This window comes from Zophobas morio, unplaced genomic scaffold (assembly GCF_036711695.1).
Source record: "Zophobas morio isolate AGI-343-1 ecotype UQ-CSIRO unplaced genomic scaffold, CSIRO_AGI_Zmor_V1 ptg000044l, whole genome shotgun sequence".
NCBI classification, from domain to species: Eukaryota; Metazoa; Arthropoda; class Insecta; order Coleoptera; family Tenebrionidae; genus Zophobas; species Zophobas morio.
The window spans coordinates 11475918-11495890 of record NW_026972149.1 but is presented as its reverse complement, the minus strand read 5'-3'; the positions used below and the strand labels follow the sequence as shown (position 1 = coordinate 11495890).

Here is a 19973-nt window from a genome sequence, read left to right as displayed (position 1 = left end):
ACGTGGAAGGTGCGTGAAATCCATTCATGGAATGTTGACAGTTGTAACGCAACAGCTGTTAGCATGTGCATCACATTTTGTCTTCCTTAAAAAACCATGACTGATTTTAACCGAAAAGTGAAAAATCCGTTATTCAACACTGCTGTTACCGGAGGCACAATTGAAGATTTTTCGCAAAATGCTCTTCTACTTCCAGCTAAAGAAAAATCACCGCCTCCTCCAGTCCTGAATTTGTCTCCAGGTGAGCGAGTTTTCTTACTTTCAAAAAATTGATAAGTATTCTAGGTCCTGAGTCAAGGTTGCAGGTTTCTATCGCATAATGCGCCATCTTTCGACTAAAGAAGGCGTAAAGAATATATATTTATTGCAAAATATGTAATTGATACAAAAATACGAATCACAATCTTCGCGGTCCGCGGTAGATAGGTAGATCGTAGCTGCCCTTCTTCTTCAGTTTCTTACAACATCGTTTAATCAAGAACCCGAGTCCAAGAAGTATTAGAAAGAGTACTATAACTCCAAGACATATCGCCGCGATAGCCCCCGGACCTAAACCAGCACCTGAAAAGACCAAATCAGGGGGCGTTCCGTGTCCGGGGAAAATACTCACGATAAGCGTTTAAATGTCGTGTCCGCCTGTTATTTTGTCTGTCAAAAGCCACTAATTTCAGATCTGGATTACAGCAAGATTCGCTGAAATACCCGGTCACTTCCTCCGTAGTTCCGGTTGTGAAACCATGAGGAAAGTATAGACCTTTAGGTATAGAAATGACTTGTAAAAGTCCTGAAAAAAGACGAAGATAGTAACCGTGTTTGAATTGTAAATGAGGACACTAAATCTAAAAATGTCCAACATGCTGGTGATATTAATTTGAGGTTGTCATGTAGGAAATATGGTTGCGTGGGTCAGAACATATTGTTTTGAAAAAGTGTAAATGAGAACAGGACGCGTTTCCTACTTGTCTAGAATTTAGACACAGTTCGTGTTGCTGTACCCATATATCAGTATACTTCTACACGACGGGCTATTTCAAATTTAGTTTTTTGCTAGATCGGCATTTACCTGACCCAGTATCCTTCGCTTTGACCTCCACAGTCCAAGTACCATCCTCACAAGACCCAAAAAGTACGTCGCTGCAGTCACTCGTAAAGTGGTAGTCTAATTCGGGATCACGTCTATCTTCTTTAAAAACACCGACATCCACAATGACCCTTTTGCTTACCGTTTCAGACCCGGCAGCCGTGAAAGTAACGACATCTTGATACGCTCCTGGTCTTGTAGTTAAGGTTAGGCGCACGGTGGCCGTTTCCCCCGGATTAATCCACCTACTGTAGTAATAATAATAATTATTGTTATAATCGTGTTTTTTGTAAGGGGGTGTAGCGACTTACTACAGCGGAACCATTGACACAAGAAGTGACTTTTCATCTCTAGCAAAAAATCTTACTAAAGTGGGTCTCTCTCCGTTATTGGTAACCTCAAAAAACAATTGCGGTTGTCGTAATGCCTGCGTGATGAGTTCTGACCCGAGGCCCACGTCGACGGTTATAGGTGGTAGGTAAAACTCCTTCCGGATGTCATTTCTCACGTAGGATAGACGTTGGAAATCATTACCTAAACAGCCAACTATATAATTTGTCGTTCTTCGGAACAATATACCTTGAGCGTCCTTTCCATTAACGACAGCGTAAAAAGGACCCTTTGGAACGTTCTTTATGCTTATATTAAGTTCTTTTGTTACATTGCTTCCAGTGCCGTCGATGTTCTCCGTCAAATAATTCTCCCAGTTTTTGTCGGGTGCAAACTTGACATCGCGTAAGATAGGTGTGCCGTCTTCACCGATAAAGCTAACGTTGCTTATCGAGCTTACGTCACCGACTATTCCCAGTTTCACAATTTTCGGCCGTGTTTGGTTTTTCTTATTAGAACCTACAATTTTTTTTTAATTTGAATAAATGTAGATACGCATGCCCATATCAATTTAATTTCCCGCGTGTATTTAAAAATACCCGCCAAACGTATCCGCATTGCGTCATTAAACTTAATCTATTCTTAGATGCAAACATCGTTTAGATAAAGAGGTCAGCAAAGGGCTCCCGGATGTCCTCGTCCTAACCAAGCAACAATCTTCACATGATCTACAGTGTCAACACATGATTCAGATTTATTATTTGTGATCAGCTTTCGTTATTATTAAATTCCTCGTGTTGGTGCTCCAGATACGTACATTTGCATTTGTTTGTAAATATAATTGTGGATTTTTTTAATAATTGTAGCTTTTACGCAACTAGAATCATGACGCATCTAGCATCACGTACAAAGTCTACATAAATCGTTACAAACAGCGCACGGGTTCGTCAGTAGCAAAGTTGTCCGAGCGGTAGCAGATGTTTATTACCTGTTAGATTTTGGACCGTGACAATAGCATTCGTTGTAAGTTTAGTATGTGCAAAAATTGTTATGTTGTAAAGTGTGCGCGCGTTGCCTAAACGTAAACGCCAAACTCCGACGTCCTGCGTCGCCGTTGTATTCAAGTGTATTTCGTTTTCTCGAATAAATGATCCTACAGAAAATTGGGACACTCGGTCTGCGTTCAAAACATCGATGTTGTAACCTGGAGAAGTAGGTTTAGATTAAGTCGTGGGTAGTGAAGGTTTTACCTCTTGGTGTTGTTAAAGTTGCGTCGGGTATATCTGGGGTTATACTTATGTGGATACCTGTTACATCAGAATCGATTAGAAAATCTAGGTTATGAGTTCCGCGGAGGTTTTTCCGGGATAAAAGCAGCGACTGGAAACGGACTATGAACTTTGTTTCATTACGTGACTCATACACTTACCGATGATGTAAGTGTACCTATATTTTCCAAAAAATGTTCGTAATACAGTTCGGACAACCCTTTCCCGGGCGCTCGCAAGAAAGCCCCACGAGAAAACTGTGCCAGTTCTTTTAAAAGAACCTCATCGTGTTTGCCACCCCAAATTACGAAGACCTTGAAATAGTACGAAGGTCATGAGTGTTGTTGGTGCCGTGACCAGGATTCGCTAATTCGTAACTTACCTGAATTCGCTTTCTTGCCACCAGTGCCCGCGCGTGTGGGGTTAGCTCCTCATCTTCGATCTCCCCTTTAACGAAAACGACAAGGCCGCTGTTTGGAGGTAGCAAGTTAGCTGCATTCAGAATACCGAAGAACACAGCACTCGTAGTCGCATTTTCGTAGCCCAAAAAACTCAAAGGGCCGGGAGAGACCTTCTCGTTCAAAATTTCGTCAAATCTGCGCCTATTATTCTTGCTGGTTGCTAAAACCGGGCTAGCCCCTACGGTCATATTTAGTATACCTACGCAAAAAATAATTATTAATTTTTACCAGAAACGTTGAACTTGATGAGGATGAAGTTTAACTCTTCCACTTTGGGATTTATTGTGTACAAGTTTTTGACGAAGTCAGCTGCATCATTTAAACTTTGTTGTGTGTCGTCTATTAGGATCACTACGGGGTTGATCGAGTTGTATAGTTTGAGGAAGGTTCTTGCACTTTCTTCTTTTTTGTTGGGGTAGTAATGAACGTTCTCTGAAGGCGGAGTTAAAACTACAGTTCCGTGATTCTGTAGGGTGATATTTTCAATAACATATGCGTTAGCAATTAAAATAAGAATTGTTGATAATTTGATCATTTTTACGCACTAATATTCACCAGATGATAAAACTGACTGAAACGTTTCCAAAAAAATGGTTAGCTTTTGTAGATGACAAATTGTGGGTAGGAGCGGATATTGTTCAACGTTAACAATTATCAGTCTTATTATTACTACACAAATATTCTAGGGCAACGAGACACGTGTTATTGCATCTTTCGGGCATATACTCGTCATACACAAGTTGTATTATTTTTCTCATTTTCAGAAATTCCAAAAAACATTACTAATAATATTAACATTTCCTTTAATAATACTGTATATCTGAAAGTGATAACAAATTATATAATAATATGTAATAAACAAAATTAACACGTGTATGGTCAATATTATTCCAATAACAGCGATAATTATTATCACGCGTTGCTTTCGATGAAGCTTTTTCTCGCGGTAGGCCGTGAAAACAAAATGGATAAACATGTTCTAATTTGTTGATAAAATGATTTGTATGAATATTATGTCGCCAAAAAAGGTCAATGATTTTGATGAATACTTAAAAATTTCTCGTGTTATTTAACGATTTTGATGTTTGTTTAATAATAGTAATCTTAATGATTACCGAAACGTCAGTTTCTTGTCGCTTTTTGCTGCATGCAGATATGATATGACGTTCGCTTTCCATAAATATCCCGTTAACAACTTTGAAGCGTAATTTAATATCAAAAGTAAAAATAATAATAATAAAAACAACCACTTCCGCATAATTTCCACTCTATACTTAATTTAAAGTGTTCGCACGTTTTGCAGGTGTCAACGAACAAACATACTTTTAGGTGTGTCAACTGTCGACCTTTTAATAATCAGCTATTAACATTGAACAATCGTCTATCTCTTACAAATATTGACAGATTTACGATTGTTTAACATTTACGTATTCACTTTTTATTGATTACGCATAGTTCCTGTTTCCTAATCGTAGCCTCTTTTTCAGAGCAACCACCGCAGTTTGAAGAAAGTTCCGATTTCTTTGAAACAATCCCAACTAGTATAGACACTTTCCAAAACCAACAACCTTATGAGCAGACGTTACCAAACGAACCCGAAACATCCCTTCCCCAGTCTTCAAATTTAACTTCGGTGTTTTCTTCCTTTTCTAACATACTAAAACTGAAGACACCCCAGAACCCTCCTCCTACGGAGTTCATTCCACCTCCGGCGGGAATCGAAACCATTTTGGAACAACCACCAGTAGATGTTGCCCCAATTCCTCTTTTCCCAGCTAGCGGAATTACCTCTAGCGCTCCCAAAAACCCTCCGCAGGGTCCAGCGAACACCTACCGTAGATCGGGTTTGAAGAGACCGGTGTATGCCCAAATTCCCGGGTTATCAAATCAGCAACCTGTAGTACAACCCCCACCACCGCAAACTAGCTCGTATTTTCAACCCCAGGCGGTTTTACCGGAGGTCACACCTCCACATTCTGTTTCTCCTGTTGTGTCTTCGGTTTCTTCGACTCAAGATACAGGGGTTGGGTATTTTAAGCCGATTTCCCCACAACCAAGTAGTTTTTTGAGTGCGGTAACCACTTCACAGACTTTTACTCCTATATCGGTACCTGCACAACACAATTTCTTCCCACCGGTATCTTCAACTAATTCGTATCTTCAAAGTCCTGTGATGGCGGCCATTTCGGCGAATGATTGTCTGCAACCAGGAAATGTAGTTCCTCCTCTTTCGACTGAAATTGACGGGGATAAAATAACAGCTAATGTAATGAGGTGTGTTTTCCTGGCAGGGGTTGTTATTTGGTTGATTTTAGGGCATCAACCAGATCTATCGTCCGGTATATCATCATTGGTTCCACAAAAGAGAAGTAGAAGGGAAAGTACTATGGCAACAATTCTCAATGGTGGACTCTCTAGCGTTAGAACAAGCCTTCACGTCAAGTATATAATACCAAGATAGTCGCAACGGGTGTAAATTTGAAATTTCAGATGATTTAGATCCGGACAAAGAGGTGGCCACTGATGGTGGTCGTTACGACGTGAATATTTTGCGCCGACAACGAATTCCAGTGTACTGGAAAGGTGCCCCGACGGAAGTTCGCCGGTGCTCGTGGTTCTATAAAGGTAACTCCGACGGAAAATACGTTCCTTACGAAGAAAACATTGCAACGAAACTAGAAGAAGAGTTTAAATCGGCTTTCGAACAAAACCATTGGCACCGGAAAGTCGAGTTACCGAATGGCGAAACGGTTGTTTTTCATGCGCCCGATGTTCTGGTGCTCTTTCCGCCAAGTCAATCCCCGGACGCTTGGGGCAACACTCCCGTAAGTACACTGATTTGTGTTGAGGCAAAATTTCATGAAATATCCAGAACCAGCTGCGTCCACGAGTCGTCAAACGCGGCATGGACGAATTCGACATCGACGAGGGTGAACCGGAGAAAGTTGACCATCTTTTGTTTCTAGTACACGGTATAGGGTCCGTTTGCGATTTGAAATTCCGAACGGTCGAAGAAGTCGGTATGTTGGGAATTAACCGGTTTGGCGTTTTCCAATTGTGCATTTTTAGTCGATGAGTTTCGCAGCATTTCTCTGCAACTGGTTCAGTCGCACTACAGGTCCTCGTGCGAGCGTGGTCTTGCAAACCGTGTCGAAGTACTTCCTATTAGTTGGCACGAAGAACTTCATTCGGAAAACACGGGCATTGATCGCAAATTGAAAAGTATAACTCTTGAGAGCATTCCACGTTTGCGGGACTTCACAAACGATACACTGCTTGACGTTCTTTTTTATACTAGTCCGGTGTATTGTCAGACGGTCATTTCTACGGTGGGAAACCAGTTGAATAGAATTTATGAACTGTTTAAACAGCGGAATCCCGATTTCAACGGTGGGGTATCTCTAGGAGGACACAGTTTAGGATCCTTGATCTTGTTCGATCTTCTTTGTCACCAACAACCGGAACCGGAAAAAGGGGACACCCTTCCTGAAGGTAAACCGTAGCTTGCATAATTTCGTGATTTTTTAATGGTGTTGTAGATGACGAGACGGTTGTACCTGTGAGTGAAAAACCCCCACCTTTGCAACGACGCATGAGCAAAAGAATCAGTTACATGATGGGAGCTGTAGGAACGGGTCAACCTCAAATCCACTACCCAAATTTGGTCTTTCAACCAAAATCATTTTTTGCTTTGGGATCACCGATAGGCATGTTTGTCACAGTGAGGGGTTTGGATACACTAGGAGAACAATTTGCTCTTCCTACATGCCCTGCGTTCTTCAACATTTTCCATCCGTATGATCCTGTTGCGTATAGAGTGGAGTCACTGATCAACCCCGAGTTGGCGAAACTCAAACCTGTTCTCATTCCACATCACAAAGGGAGGAAACGAATGCATTTAGGTACTGCGACTCTAATATTATTACGATTATTATTATCACTACTATTATTTTTCAGAATTGAAAGAAACTATGGCTCGAGTTGGCGCCGATTTGAAGCAACGCGTTATCGACTCAATGAAAAACACTTGGAATTCGTTCTACCAACTTGCCATGTTCCATCGCCAAGATGAAGCCACTCTAGAAGAAGAAGTCGACAAGGCTCTCCAAAAACAGATACTCGAACAAGAAGACGTGGACGAAGAGCCGGAGCAACAACAAACTGATCAACCCCTAGGTCTGTTGAACAGCAACCGACGAATCGATTACGTTCTTCAAGAAGCCCCGTTTGAGTTCTTCAACGAGTATCTTTTTGCTTTGACTAGTCATGTGTGCTACTGGGAATCCGAAGATACGATGTTGCTGATTTTGAAGGAGATTTACAGCAACATGAATGTAACGGCTGATGATAAAATTCCGCAACAGACTATGAGTATTGAAAGACCACCGCCGTCACCGAAGTCTCTAAGAGCGGAGAATTACAATCACACGAACGATGTGACCGGGATGGATCCCACAGCACCTATACAACGTAATGTTAATTTAGGACCTCCACCTATGACTGGGTTTGTCAAGAAGACCTAGTATATGTTGTTTGAGTGGGTGTACCGACCGCTAGCCCAGAGGTACGCACCATACTTACTGTACAGTACGGATAGTAGGATCAGGAAAAGAATTCGGAAGTGAAACGTATTGTGATTTTGTTTGTTACAAATATATTTTTATATAATTATTAATTTTTACTTTGTTTTTTCTGTATATGAATCTATTCTTTGTCGTATTTATTGAACAATATAAGAGAGGTTTTAATATGTATTGAGTGTTATTTATGACCAAGTGCACCCGTTTAACTTTGTTTGGTCCCGTTACAGCACAAAAACTTCGTAAATGTGATTTCTGATTCATTTTAACTCACTTTTTAATCCTCAGCACGCGTGTAATTAAATGCAAACCGGGTTTCTACAACACAGCTTTATCTAGTTAGCAAAGATTGCGCACTTTTTTCGATTCAGATTTACCAGGTTTTTTGAGGTTATCATGCCGGAGAAATTGAAGAGGACTTCAAGTGCCGTGCATAGACCAAGGTTCACCTGATACCTAGGTTCAAAGGCCACGATGAAACGGCAAAATAAAAATAATATGTCATTATTTTATAATTTGAATACAGGATTACTACTTTACAATGACATCTTCTTGTTTTATTTCAGCTATTTTTTGCTGTTTAATGTAGTATTTTAAGGCCCATTTCTAAAACAACAACAAAAATTTGATTCTATTTTTAATAACTTATTTTTTTCTAGATTTTGATGCAAGTTCATCTTTGTCAACAGATTTGAATTTTGTTAGTGAAATAACATCCTTGAACTTCTCTGTGCTTTAAAACATTTAGCTACAAGTAATTAAAGCAGTAAAATTTTTACGTTCATAACTTCATGACACAGATAATGATTTTTACCTTTAACCCTTGTATTATAATTGTTGAGGTGTGCAGAGTTTTGAGTTGAATTTCGCGCGTTTCTGGCGCCGCCAGGGTAGCCAATGGCGCAGAACTAGGGTGATTCGTTTGACAGCCTAACCGACAGTTTTTCTCCAGCGGGTGGAGTCGTTTGTGATCAGTTAACAGCAACAAGTGTCAAAATAAAACTGATTTTAAATATAATATGGGTTGTGCGGTTAGTACAACAGGTGATAAAGAAGCCACAGAGAGATCTAAGAAAATAGACAGAGATCTACGAGCAGATGGAGAAAGAGCGGCGAGCGAAGTCAAGCTGTTGCTCCTTGGTAAGTAATGAGTAATAGAAGACTGATTTTCAAATTAGGAGAGCTTTGCCACCCGGAAATGCTTCTAAACTAGGCAGAGATTCCTCAGGAAGACTCTGTTCGTCTATTTCATTCAATGTAAAAATAGTCCACGTCGTTTTATAATTCATCATATCAAAACCTATAGTCAATTATTGATGACTTTTTCATGAATTATTTACACGTTTCAGGCGCCGGCGAGTCAGGGAAGAGCACAATCGTCAAACAGATGAAAATCATACACGAAACGGGCTATTCGAAGGAAGAATGTGAGCAATACAGGCCGGTTGTTTACAGCAACACCATTCAAAGTTTAATGGCTATAATTAGAGCTATGGGGCAATTACGGATCGATTTTGCAGACCCCAGCCGCGCTGTGAGTAACAGATGCTTACGCTAATCAATAAACAAAACACCGTTTTTTTTTTAAATTACAATCACTGTCAACCGGTCATTTTTAAATTATTCTTAAAATAAATGACTATAACCTAACTTTTCGCACAGTTTTTTGTCAGTTTAATAATTTTGCAGTCGTTAAGTAGGCTGTGCGAAATGACGCGCCATCTAGTGTCATTCCAGTATAAACGTTGATACTAAATTACTAACTTAACTCTTCAGAACAGGATTTTTTTTGAAAATTTTGTTAAATAGGATATAGCGCGGCAGTTCTTCACATACGCAAGTGCGGCAGAGGAGGGCGAACTGACCACTGACCTCGTCATGCTAATGAAGAAACTCTGGCAAGACCCAGGAGTCCAACTGTGCTTTGCGCGCTCTAGAGAGTATCAACTGAACGATTCAGCAGCTTATTATTTAAACGCACTAGACAGAATTTCGCAACCAAATTACATCCCCTCGCAACAGGACGTCTTGAGGACTAGAGTGAAGACCACGGGGATCGTGGAAACACATTTTTCTTTCAAAGGGCTACATTTCAAGTACTTTTTTCTCGTGTTTTGATTTCCGTTTTTTGATTGTTGTTTTTTTCGCAGAATGTTTGACGTGGGGGGTCAGCGGTCGGAGCGGAAGAAATGGATTCACTGCTTTGAAGGTGTGACTGCCATAATTTTTTGCGTCGCTCTGTCGGGCTATGACTTGGTTTTGGCCGAAGACGAAGAAATGAACAGAATGGTGGAGTCGATGAAGTTGTTTGATTCGATTTGCAACAGCAAGTGGTTCGTGTCGACTTCGATCATTTTGTTTCTTAATAAGAAAGATTTGTTTGAAGAGAAAATCGCGCGAAGTCCGCTGACAATATGTTTTCCGGAGTATACAGGCCCTAATACGTTTGAGGATGCGTCGGCTTATATTCGAATGAAGTTTGAGAATTTGAATAAGAGAAAAGACCAGAAGGAAATTTATACCCATTTTACGTGTGCCACAGACACTAATAATATTCAATTTGTTTTTGATGCTGTAACTGATGTAATTATAAAGAATAATTTAAAAGATTGCGGCCTTCTGATGTAATGGTCTGCCTTGTATGTTGTTACAATAAGTCTAAATTTATGCAAAGCATTTATAGTATGCGGTGTATAAAAAGAAGTGAAGCTGGTGGCGATTTGCGACAGCACTGATCTCTTTTCGTTCATTCCCTCCGTTTTCCAAAGTGATAAATTCATTGATTCAGTATTGTGTATGTGCATACGCGGCAGCAACTTCTCTTCTCGTGTTGTCTTATAAAGATTGTCTATTTATTTTTAACGTAAGTCTACATATTTGTATGCAATATTTTAACACAACTCTGGAGTTTAAAACGTTATGAACGAAAAATGGCGTAAATGTACTGCCAACGTTTTGTGTTGAACAATGAACAAATTATTTATGAATAAGGGAATCAACTCTTGTATATGTGTCTCTCTATGTAATTGCCAAAAGATGCTCATGCCATATGTATAGTAAGATATTTTTTATAACGATGTTAACAACATTCCTACAATATTTTTCTAAACATTTTTTTCTACGAGCATATCTGCCTTATGGTCAAATTAAGCGGCACTACATTATTTAGACAAAACGTCATTATTCTAGAATTGGCATCAAGTACTTGGAAGTGTGTCAACACTAGTTTAACTGTTTATAGTTAGCACAAATGTAATTGCTGTATCAAAGACTTATTTTTTATATTTTTGTATGTTCTTTATTCAGTAACTAATTATGTTTGTAAGTTATTTATACATTTTTGCATATTTTAAAATGTATAAATAATAGGTTTGCTTTATCGTGGGTCAAATAAACAATGTTTATGTACCTAATATTTTGTAAAATAATAACAAATATATGACGCCATCCATGACAGACAACAGTTTTATTGACGCTTGTGCTTGTCAATTTTTTTCCATGAGCGACACAGTTGGATAATTACTTTAACGGTAAAATAACGTATAAGTAACGGCAAATGCTGAACGCTTTCAAGGCCACCGAAGTATGTCTCGGAATGTACTCAATGTACTTTTGCCGAGATTGTATTTTTACGTCAATATAGGTTATGCAACCATATTCACACTTATGTTATATTGGTCGGCCGATGTTTGATAAATTGAATTGAACAGAAATAAATTGTTCACTACAAAGATACACCAAGAGTTATTTTACGAAAACGGAAGGTAGTAAGAAAAATGCGACAATAATAAAGAAAGATTTATTTAAATCCTATTAGTTAATGATATATAAACATGACTTAAATTACATACAATCACATCTTTGCTAAATTGAATGGTTAGTTAGCAAGTTATAGTTATGTGTACTTGAGAAGTAAAATAAAATGCAAGACTTGTGTAGTTAAAATAAAAGAACACAATTGGGTGCTCGTATTTGCACCAGAACATGAACAATTAATTACACTGGAACAAGTTACAGTTCAATAAGGCCTGAGCACGAACTATCGCCGAGCTTCTACATAAAATAAGTAACATTAAAGAGATCAAGCCCTTTGCAGCAGTCAGGGGCCATGTCTGTATGTACAAGTGAGCACAACGGGCCCCTACAACAACTTACACTAACTACATTCTATTTACTCAGGAATTTATTTTAACTAAAGTCATTAAGTAAAAAAAAACTATATTAACTGTGAATTACCGCACCAAAGACTTCTGGGTAAGACCCACCATATTCAGAATTCACGGGAAACTTATTGCTCTTTCTTTGACATCACATTTTTGGTACATCGTGACTATTAAGCATCAACAAACACCTCGCACTTGCCTAGTTGGTGTAATTTGTTTCAGCGTGAGGTGTGTCAGTCAAGCATTGTTAAAATTTATATCACACAACGATAAACTATTTTAATTTAATATAACAATAAATCACATTTTTAGGTATAATACAAATGTGCGTTTAAGATTCTCGCTTTGATATAAAAATATGGAAAAATATGAAGCTTCTTTTGTAACAAAGAACTTAATTACTTCTTATTTATACAATTATCGTACAATAACGTTTCTAGTGTTAGTAGTTTTTGTTTGGTAATTAAAACGGTTGCTGAATATGATGATAACTTTGTCTATTTATATTAATGAAGATTACCCCAAGTATGGTGCGATAATGATTGTGGCAATAAATTACATAAAAAATTAGCATAATGAAGGGAAGGAACAGAAGTGTGCGTCTGCAAAATCGGAAAACGCGTGAAAATACTAAAGTATGCAAGAGAACAACAAAAACGATGTTAATGTATTAAAATACTGACGACACCAAGTATACTTCAGTACCGGTTCTATTGTTGTCTTGCATATAAACAATTTAAAGTACGATAACTTATAATAATAAAAAAAAAAAACCGAAACGAATTAACTAATTATAATAAGAGATGAGAGCTACCATTTGCCATTCGATAGATGAATGATTGCAATTTTTTTTGTAACTTATTGTAGGACTTTGTGGCATGCTTTCAGAGCTTACTGACAGTCAAGAATAAGTCAATCCTTAAAAATTAATATTTACAGTAAAGTCTACTTACATGTGCAACTTAAGACATTCTACTTTCATTGCTATAGGCACTATCTGTACACAATCAGTTAACAATGGGACAAGTTCTTCAAATCAATAGAAAGACTGAGAAATGAAATACCTGCCACATCATACACCGACGAAATTTTCTTTTTTCATATTTTCTTTTATACTACAGTATCGAGCTTATATCAATTAATCTATGATCCTTAAATTCAATCACAACAATTTAAGGACTTTTACATAATTTAAATAACAATCAGGCAAGCGTTTTACAACATTTTGGTACAAAAATGTCTAAATTCATACAAACTACGTATCACTTGACGGTTTAAATGTACCCAACATTGTACAGACAACAAGCAGTTTTTTAAATCGAACAAAAATAATTAAGCTCTTAGTCTTGATTCAGTTTATAATTAATATAAAGAAACTAAAGGCCATTTGACAGATCATTAACATCGTTGTGCTCAAAACAAAACACACTACCTAGTTATACCCTGAAATAGTCATCTCATATGCTCAAGTTATGATGTTAATACATATGTCTTCATTGTGTTGGTCTATAACTTCCAAATTAGACTTATAGGTAAATGCAAACAATATTGAGCAAATCATAACGTAAAATAATGTAGTAGGTACAAAATTGCAACGAAAATATTCGAAATATAATCGACAATTCGAAAGTCAATTTACTTATTTCCCTATCGCCATCTCACGTTTTATTCAATATTTATCGAAACGTCAAAATTGAAAACTACATATCTTGCACAAAGCCGAAAAGATAAGGAATTCAAATTTTTATCGTTATCCCGCAAAAAATCCACGTTAATTTTCAAAATTTTCCTCTACGTTGGCGTCAGTTACTTTTTCTTCGCAGTCTTGATCATGGTTGCAATCTGTACAAGTAATATTGCCTAGTACATTAATCTATTAAACAACGAGGAAAAAGTCGAGAATTAAGCAGTCAAATGTAAAGTCGTCACATCTATGTTCTACAAATGCTCGTCCCACTTACGGAAATAAGAAATAAGTGAATCTACTCAACACCAGATTCTATCGTAAATTTACAAACACGTTGAAGAATTTAATTCTCAATATGTACACCTTTTTGTTATTTACCAAAAGAAAATAATAATAATAAAAAAAAAAAAATAATAAAGAAGCTTTGATATTGTTTATGTACTTTTCGGTGTAAAAAGCAAAAACAGTCAGATAGTTGAATCGTCAATAAGGACTATTAAATAAGTAAAAAAAAAATCACACGTCGAAATAAAATAAAAAATAAATAAATAAAAAGGCGAATAAATATGAGTGATGTTCGTACTTGACGAGCTTCCTTTCACCGAAGCCCCGCCTCCCGCAAATCCGCGACGAGGAAGCCCCGCCCCTTCGAAAGTCGTATCAGAGGTTCGACCATTTCATATATATTGCACGTGAAAGTCTAACTGGAGCATGAGCACTGATGTAGTTGACAATAAATAAATAACATGACACGAACGTAACGATTATGAGATGGAGGAATTGACACAGCGGAATGTACACATTCCACAGTCTCACAGTCCGAATTGGCAGCGTCGCTGACATATGCAATCACAATAACGCGTAACGCGATATGATTCTAACTAATCTAGTGGGCTTGGCTACGTGACTGGCGGTAGCTTGCCCGAATGCAGCGTTGCCGAGCGCTCCTCGCTGAGCTGCACGCGGACCTTGTTGCTGCTCGTGAGCGTGTTGCTCTTCGGCGTGCGCACGCCGGTGGGCGTGGACCGCGCGCCCGACGGCTGCTCCGCCTTCTCGTTGGGAGGGCGGGGCAGCCGTCGCCGCAGCCACGCGTGCCGCAGCGCCGCGCTCGGCGTCATCCGCACCTCGGGGTCCCACTGCAGGCACCTCTGGATGAAGTCCAGGAAGAGGGGGTCGTCGCACCCCTTCAGTGCCCGCTTCAGGTCCTTCGAGCCCGGGGGGCCACGCGGCTTGCCGCGCCGGCTGATGCCCGCGCTCAGGATCACCTTGCCGTCGGGCATCGTCGAGCACGTGCAGTACCGCGGGATGCCCTTCGAGCTGATGAAGTTTTTCGCGCGCTTCGATTGGTCCAAGAGTTTCTGGGGGGGCATACCTAGCAGCTCCATTATGCACGCCAGTTGGTCGGCCTCGTCCTCGCCGGGCAGGAGGGGGAAGCCCGTTAGCAGCTCGGCGAGGATGCAGCCGAGCGACCACATGTCGATCGGCATCCCGTACTTCGCGCCGAGGATCACTTCGGGGGCGCGGTAGAAACGAGACTGGATGTAGGTGTAGACGCGGTTTTGTTCGTAGCATGAGGAACCAAAATCTATTACCTGCAACAGAACACTTACAATTATTAACGCATTTATGGAATCTTAAAAACAGAAATGGACAGAAAGGGGACCGCTGAGCTAGCGTAATTTGCTCCTGCTAACTTAGCTAAATTTAACATTACCGACTCGGCGTAAAGGTGGATATCGCTGCAAATTGTCGTACGCGTGCGCGATTGAGTCCAATGCAACGCACACTAGAATTCTTTTCGTAAATTGACGTTTCGTTCGGTTCGAATTTATCGGTATAATTTCGGAATTTAGCGGCCAAGTTAGTTGTTATAAACGTTGATATTTTCGTGCCGGCAATTTAAAAAATGGCACTGTCAGTTTATCAAAACAAATGGGATCCGCTGGCAATACGAGGAGTTATTGTTGCGAAAATCAAAACGGTCGTTCTCACGAGTATTATTATGGAGGCAATTTAAAGCGAGACGTGGAATAATAAATATTACCCGCACATCCTTACAACAAAAACAAACAGCAAATTAAATTTGCCGAACAAGCTAACAGAAAACGAAAACTCCGGAGTCTCGAAGTAACACAATAAAAGCGGAATCTTTGAAAGTTAAATATTTGAAAGCGGGCTTTAACTAAATTACACCCTTGCAGACGTGTTTTTGTTGTATTCAAAACGCGAATTATGAAGTTGTGAAAATTTCGTATAATTTTGTGTATGTTTATTAATCAGTACAAAGAGAATAGAATGTAAATCCCAGCACGCCACCGGCACATTCGTAGCCGTAAACTGTTCTCTAGAACACTTATCGATCTGTTGCGACTTGATGGAACATTCGGCTTTTTCTGGAACAAATTGTGATGTAAATGACGTTTTTATTTTTTGCAGCAGTTTTATGAGATATGTTCCCGACCATTACTCTTGATGTTTGTTTTTTTAAAAAGATCCGTTATTACTGCCGCATTTTTATAAAAACTTTCCGTTTTCGTCGGATGTATATATAGAAATTAATAATTAAATCATCGGACAACCACGCTACGTGATTTTTGTCGTTAATGACATCCATTGCGTCAATTATTGTTTTGGGATTAGAACGATTTATTATTATTATCTAATCTATAAACACGAACCGAGCGTTGTTAGGCAACCACCGTTTTTGCTAATACCCACTATTGTGAAACAACGTTTAGTTGCAATTGCAGAATGTAGCAAACAATAAACACGAGCTGAAAATACTTCACAACATTTACGATTGCACTGTCTAAGCCGTATTTCAAATTAGGCGGAACATGATCGTGCGTTTCCTTGGCCCATTTCTGATTTATGACATCATTTTTTGCGAAGGAGAATCAAGCGGAAGACGCGATTTCTTCGCTAGTTGTATACGACGCAGACTACGAAAGTTCTCGTGGGGCAAAAACAACAACACATGTTGCCATAAAACCGCACGGTCGTCATTTAGTGGCTGCGAGCTTGATTTGTGTTCAATAAAATGAAGTGGGAAGAAATTTAGAATTTGACTTCTTCATTTCTTTTCGGATTGCAGTCTTACAGCCGTTGACCCCGTATTCACATTATTCTTTCAAAATACTTATGTAAAATCTGTAATTTGTTTAAAATATATGGGAGAAAGTACTCAACAAAACGTCGTTATTTCTTTGTTTTCACTGTTATAAGCAGTGACAATGGTATAATTTTCTAATGTATAATGAAAACGCGACGATGCGTCAAATATCGTGACCATCCTGTGTACACAAATATAGACGAAACAGGAAGTCTGACTTATTGTTAATAACTAACGATAGTTTGGAAGTTAGGGAATTTGTAATATCCCGTTATCTCGGTAAAAACTAAAGTTTTGCTGTTTTAATGGGTTGAACAACATTCTGCAATCAGAAATGGCGACAAACTGAAAACAAAAGTGTCATGAACTCAAATTCTTCAAGAGTGACGAACAATTATACAAACGCTAAACACTTTTTCCGTAAACAAGACTGTAACTCATGGTAGTGAAAAAAAAATGGAAATTAAAAAATTGTTTAGCCATACCTGGTTTATTTTGTTTATATGACGTTAGGCTATGCTTGTATTTTTTAAATATTTTTTACAAGAAAAATGTTATATATGATCGAAAAAAGTCGTCTCGTAGACCATGAAATTTATAATTAGCTGTCAATATAATTTCAAAGGTTGCTAGATGACTTTTTTCTGGCTCATATGGATCAACTGGAACAAAAAGTACAAATAATTAAATTAAAACACACTAAAATGGTGTAAAAAAAATATATCGAAAGTACTTGAGTTTAGCTGTTAAAGATGTGACTTTTTTTTTTAAACAGATTACTAGGTTATGGCCGATCGATCTTTATTTGTACACTGGATTACAGGGTTTGACCCCTATTCAATCACGTCTGGAATCAAGATGATAATCAAATTCGGTAAATTGTTTAGTTGAACTGAAATTTAGCGAAAAAATTTGTTATAAAATGTATGTTCAAATAATATACATAATACATACATAATATTTAATGCAATCCAATTCTCTTAGTCAAGGTGCTATTTTACCTAATGAACCAGACGTGATGGAATTTTTGGTTAACGAATCTGAATTAATTAGTCGTAATTCTAAATCAAAATATGCACAAACAATACGGTCCATACATGCAGACAAAAATAAGAGTTGTCACTCCAAATAAACATCATAACTTACATAAGCGTTCTTTGATCTAATTTGTTGGATAAATTTTGGACAATTGTATATGTATGGAAAGCTCTTTGTCATTAGTGTTCATTAAGCAAATTCAACCAAATTTTAGACATAATGGACTATATTTAAATGCAAAGTAGAAATGTTTTTGGTATAAAGTATATGTAAATTAAGCACGAGCGGCTTATTTTCGTTAAGTGCGGTTTTACTAATTCAAGCCCTAATAAATATACATGTTTTAATTTTGATTTGGTGGTCTAATTGAAGGCTTAAAATATCGTTTTTGAATTTTTCCAATACTCTGCAATTAAATAGAGGATGTTTGTATGACGTGGGTTACGATTATGCCGTGCTTAGGTGATAGGCGACATCATGCCGTGATTTAAGGGTATCGTTTTTGGGGTCGTAGAGAAAGATATGGACTGACCTTGAGTCCGCTCCGTCCCTGCTGCTTCAGGAGCACGTTTTCAGGCTTCATATCGCAGTGAATAATTTTGTTCCGATTAAGAGCATCGAGGCATTGTAGTAGCGAGTGACTAAATTTGCGTACTAACTGTAGACTAAAGCCCTGAAATTTGTTTTTCTTGATAAGTTCGTAAAGATTGATGGACAAGAGTTCGAATGTGATGCACATGTGGTTCCGAAACGTGAACGAATCGAGCATGTGGATGATGTTCATTGTGTTGTCCTTGTCCTGCTTCCGCAGGTGCTCCAGGATGCGCACCTCCTCCTGGGCCTGTCTGTGGAAGCGTTTCTCGTTGCGCACCATCTTCAGCGCCACGTGCATGTGGTTCTTGTGGTCGTAGGCCTTCACCACCTGGCCGAACGAGCCCTTGCCGATGACCTTGAGCACCTCGTACCGGTAGGCGACGTGGTCGTGGGGAATGTGCAGGTAGGAGCCCTGGTCGTTGTCGTACTCGCAGTTGTTGGGGTTGCCGATGATGCCGGGGCGCTTCTTCGCGTTGGCCCCGATGAAGTAAATCTGCGAGAAGTTGAATATCTCGTGGTGCTCGTACGGCGTGAGCTTGTTCATGTAGAGCTTCATCACCTGGTCGGGGGTGGCCACCATCGTCTTGTGCTTCTCGGGCGGGCCGGGCGAGCCCTTGGCGGGGCGCAACGCGGGCTGCATGCACTGCAGCGCGCACGAGCCGACCACCTGCAGCTCGGGCAGCCCCCCGGCGGCGGCGGCGGGCGGGCTCTGCTCCTTGGCCGGCTTGAGCGGCGGCAGCGCGCCGCCCTCGGCCAGGTACGAGTGCGACGACACGGAGAACAGCTGCGTGCGGGACATCGGCATCTTCACGGAGTTGGCCACTGCGGCGCTAGACATCTCTAGCGCATTTCCGACAGCCCAGAGGTTGATGGCCAACCATTAGAGCGAGTTGCTAACACTTCACGCGCCACTGCGATCGCACCCTCAGAACCCGCGCGGGACCCTCATGCACATGCTTCGCTACCCGTCCAGGCGCCCGCTTTCCCTCGTCCCGTTCAACTTTAACACAAAAACATTTTAACTATAACAAAGAGATTTTGGTTATTTTACAGCCATATTTCCGATGGGTCGCCGAGTGCTGCCGACTGGCGGCGCTGCCGTAGCTCGGTTTCCCTCGCGCCGGTTCGACTCCCCCCGCGAGCGTTCTTCCTCACCATTCGCCCGCGCAAACGCGCCGCTTTTCGAATTTCAAACGATTAGTTTTAACGCCGCTCATTAGCAATTAATATTCGGGCAATAACGTCGACATTCACGCCGCCAACATTTTGATCGATGGTTCTTACCGCCCGCTCTTCCGATTCCCTATTTGTGAATTTTATTTACGACGTTCGTCCTTGACTCGACAATTAAGGGTCATTGACTCCCTCAAAAGTTATGCCAGCCAGCGTAATTACGTCAATATAATCGAAATGACTATAAAACGTTGCACTTGTGTTGACTCTCCGTAAAAAATTAATTTTACATATTAATCGCGCTTCCGTTTTTTTCTTTTCAACGCCGGTCGTTATTCTCTCTAAACCGGAATTAAATTCCGTACTAAAAATTATCAAGACGTAGCTTTGTTTAAACTCGACCGCGTTGGTTTATTTTTATTTCAAAAATCGGGTTTCCACTACACATTTAAAATAAATTAAAGCTTCCCTTCCTGCATACGACAA

The 19973-nt window shown here is 39.6% G+C and overlaps 4 protein-coding genes across 5 annotated transcripts; 2 read left to right on the top strand and 2 right to left on the bottom strand.

Annotated features, from left to right (window-relative positions):
* The first annotated feature begins 29 nt into the window (after positions 1 to 29).
* LOC135141597 (SEC23-interacting protein-like) lies at positions 30 to 7890 on the top strand. Its single transcript, XM_064072839.1, has 8 exons — positions 30 to 241; positions 4628 to 5406; positions 5456 to 5582; positions 5631 to 5965; positions 6013 to 6160; positions 6210 to 6632; positions 6680 to 7042; positions 7098 to 7890. Exons 1-8 carry the CDS (start codon positions 97 to 99, stop codon positions 7661 to 7663), a joined length of 2886 nt encoding a protein of 961 aa, XP_063928909.1. The 5' UTR covers positions 30 to 96; the 3' UTR covers positions 7664 to 7890.
* LOC135141599 (uncharacterized) lies at positions 348 to 3695 on the bottom strand. Of its 2 annotated transcripts, XM_064072841.1 has the most exons (10): positions 3369 to 3695; positions 3062 to 3318; positions 2841 to 2993; positions 2662 to 2791; positions 2400 to 2615; positions 1661 to 1930; positions 1393 to 1615; positions 1064 to 1329; positions 611 to 784; positions 348 to 561 (listed from the first exon to the last, which is right to left on the bottom strand). In XM_064072841.1, exons 1-10 carry the CDS (start codon positions 3673 to 3675, stop codon positions 398 to 400), a joined length of 2160 nt encoding a protein of 719 aa, XP_063928911.1. In that variant the 5' UTR covers positions 3676 to 3695; the 3' UTR covers positions 348 to 397. The 2 variants fall into 2 exon arrangements, with proteins under 2 accessions (XP_063928911.1, XP_063928910.1); XM_064072840.1 differs by having other exon boundaries at positions 1393 to 1930.
* A 753-nt stretch (positions 7891 to 8643) lies between the features above and the next one.
* Positions 8644 to 11133, top strand: LOC135141488 (G protein alpha i subunit). Its single transcript, XM_064072621.1, has 4 exons — positions 8644 to 8860; positions 9070 to 9254; positions 9530 to 9816; positions 9871 to 11133. Exons 1-4 carry the CDS (start codon positions 8740 to 8742, stop codon positions 10346 to 10348), a joined length of 1071 nt encoding a protein of 356 aa, XP_063928691.1. The 5' UTR covers positions 8644 to 8739; the 3' UTR covers positions 10349 to 11133.
* Positions 11134 to 11505: 372 nt separating this feature from the next.
* LOC135141295 (dual specificity tyrosine-phosphorylation-regulated kinase 2) lies at positions 11506 to 19687 on the bottom strand. Its single transcript, XM_064072275.1, has 2 exons — positions 18253 to 19687; positions 11506 to 15162 (listed from the first exon to the last, which is right to left on the bottom strand). The coding sequence occupies exons 1-2, from the start codon at positions 19150 to 19152 to the stop codon at positions 14470 to 14472; spliced, it is 1593 nt and encodes a 530-aa protein (XP_063928345.1). The 5' UTR covers positions 19153 to 19687; the 3' UTR covers positions 11506 to 14469.
* Positions 19688 to 19973: the final 286 nt, after the last annotated feature.